This window comes from Gadus chalcogrammus, chromosome 5 (assembly GCF_026213295.1).
Source record: "Gadus chalcogrammus isolate NIFS_2021 chromosome 5, NIFS_Gcha_1.0, whole genome shotgun sequence".
Lineage (NCBI taxonomy): Eukaryota > Metazoa > Chordata > Actinopteri > Gadiformes > Gadidae > Gadus > Gadus chalcogrammus.
In genome coordinates this window covers 15,784,077-15,786,576 of record NC_079416.1, presented here as the reverse complement: position 1 = coordinate 15,786,576, position 2,500 = coordinate 15,784,077, and the positions used below count along the sequence as shown (strand labels likewise).

The 2,500-nt window shown below is 44.6% G+C and overlaps 1 protein-coding gene across 2 annotated transcripts in view; it reads left to right on the top strand.

Moving 5' to 3' along the window:
* Positions 1-2,500, top strand: part of fndc3ba (fibronectin type III domain containing 3Ba) — a 51,764-nt gene that overhangs the window by 24,703 nt on the left and 24,561 nt on the right. For both annotated transcript variants that reach the window (XM_056589944.1, XM_056589943.1), the window contains exons 13-14: positions 333-468; positions 2,306-2,377. In XM_056589944.1, the coding sequence (XP_056445919.1) occupies positions 333-468; positions 2,306-2,377 (208 nt within the window). The remainder of the gene's footprint in view (positions 1-332; positions 469-2,305; positions 2,378-2,500) is intronic.

The window sequence follows — 2,500 nt, the reverse complement described above, 5'->3', positions numbered from 1 at the left end:
CATGCTGGGTTTGTGAGCATCAAGGATATCGGCCAAAATTTTCTCAGATAGAAGTGGCCATCTATCGGCAGAGATGTTCTTGAAAGAAGGGGTGTTATTTTCTATTGACTGTCCTTTTTACGCTCTCCTCCCTCTCTCTCTCTCTCTCTCTCTCTCTCTCTCTCTCTCTCTCGCTCGCGCTCTCTCTCTCTCTCTCTCTCTCTCTCTCTCTCTCTCTCTCTCTCTCTCTCTCTCTCTCTCTCTCTCTCTCTCTCTCTCTCTCCTCATGGCTCTCTGCCTCAACTCCCCCGTTTCGATTCCTCGCCCTTCTCCTCCCTCCCCCCTCCTCGCAGCTGACAGCGTCTAACATCGAGGGCCGGAGCAGCCCCAGCGAGGTACTGGTCTGCACCACTAGTCCGGACAAACCAGGACCCCCGTCCACACCGTGTGTGACCAGCGCCACCCCGTACGGATTCACCGTCACCTGGGGTAAACACACCCCCGTTCCTGTGCATGCCTGCCTTCGTACACTACACACACACAAAACCATACTAAATCACACACTACACGATCATACTCAGACACACATACGTATGTATGCACGCAAAAAAAAAGCACGTACTACGCATGCTTCCACACACACACAATATGTACACATCGCACACACGCGTATCCCTGCAGTGCACAATTGCACACGTAAAATCCTGCCTCAATAAATATAAGTAACGATTAATAGTTCTCAGATTTAGCAAGAGGATTAGCATTTAGAAGCCACACCTCCCACCACACTGTCTGCATTAATATTCATCGTTCATGTATCATGTACTAGCCAACCTTTTCAAGAGCCACTCGGGGCCTTTTCGAGGTAAAACCATTTGGTCCTAATGGGAGTATAATGTGTAATATAATATATAAGTCTGGTTGGAGGCGGTCCAATGTATTCGGGAGTACTGCAACACTGCAGGACTCCGTCTGTAATAAACACTCGGTATTCCTCATTTTAGAAATGAAAGGAAAAAAAGGAAAGCTAATTCTATGTTTACATTTAGCAGACGCTTTCTGAGCCTTCAAAGTGAGGCTGAGATCAATCAGAGAGTGCAGGGAAATTCAAAAGATTCCACCAGTGTGTTGCGACCAATTAAAAAAAGTGAAAATGAACGCTTGAGAGTGTGCAATAGGAATCAGAGACACATAAACCATCTTTACATTGGTATGGATGCTGCAGTCCTCGCACTAACAGGTTTAGAACGGCCGTATGAAGTGAACGTCATGTATCGTGTGTCATGTATTAAATATAATGTAATGTATGTATATGTTTATGTCATGTAACACATGTATATTCATCTGTAAGATAATGTGTGCATGTATTTGTAGCATGTGTGGTGCTGGCTAGGAGAAAGCAATAGTGATCATCAGCATGGCCTCAATGGGCAGCAGTTGATGTGATGAGATCGTTTAATGTTGAGTGTCCTCATAACGGCTGTCCTATAAAAAGTGGGAGGAAAATCTGACCAGGAATGCTTTATGGCGGTATATGAGGTTACGCGGGAGGGGGGGATTTGTGATTTATAACAGCCGCACCTTGCCGCGGGGAGAATGGAGAGATATCGTAAAACATTATCTCTGATTGCTCGGAAACACATTCACCGCAGTGAATTAAAAAGTCTTCTCTGACGCTTCGCCTTTGGACGTCTTGAAGGTTGACACGGGAAAAACATTTGTGAAGACGAGAAAGATGTATTTTGTAGAAACAAGCTGTGAAAACCCTTTAGTAAAACCCTGAACTTTTTGACAGATTTCGAAGACAAGGCATCTTTAATTGTGCAAGCTGTCCCTTTAGAAGCAGAGGATTTGAATTATCATTCATGGACTGAGAGCCCATTGTTGAAAATGGTCTTCATTGTTTTCTTAATCAGTTATGAAGTGATGCCAATGTTTATTTCTCGATGGTTATCATTACTCGCAAGCCTCTCATGTAATTAGCATGACGGCATCGTGACGGCATTGCGAATGTTTTATCACTATCATTGCAAATCACACAAATCAAGTCCTTTTGTTTGCAAAATGGACCTATGAGCCGCACCGGAGAACAATCATATCTGTAAGAGGATACTATAGTGGGATGTTTGACTTCCAGGTGCAAGGTTTTGGGTTCAAACCCCAATGTCTGCCAGCCTAACCTGTAGTATACTCAAGGCACCCTTATGACTGCATGATCCTAAGGACCTGTTCTTGATTAATGGCTGTGAGTTGCTTGAGATAAATGTGTGTGGTAAAATAAGTGAAGACATCACAATAAACCGTGTTTTTCTCTCTCCGTCTGCAGACCCACCCCAGGACAACGGGGGGTCCGACGCACTCTCCTACCTGCTGGAGATATCTGAGGGGTGCTCTGAAGGTGTGGCCCCTTTATGTTATCTCACTCTATCTCTATTCATCTCGCTCTCTCGCTCTCACTATTTGGGTCTCTCTCTTGATTCTCTGTTTCTCTTTTTCTCTCCGACTCATTCTTCAGCTGTCT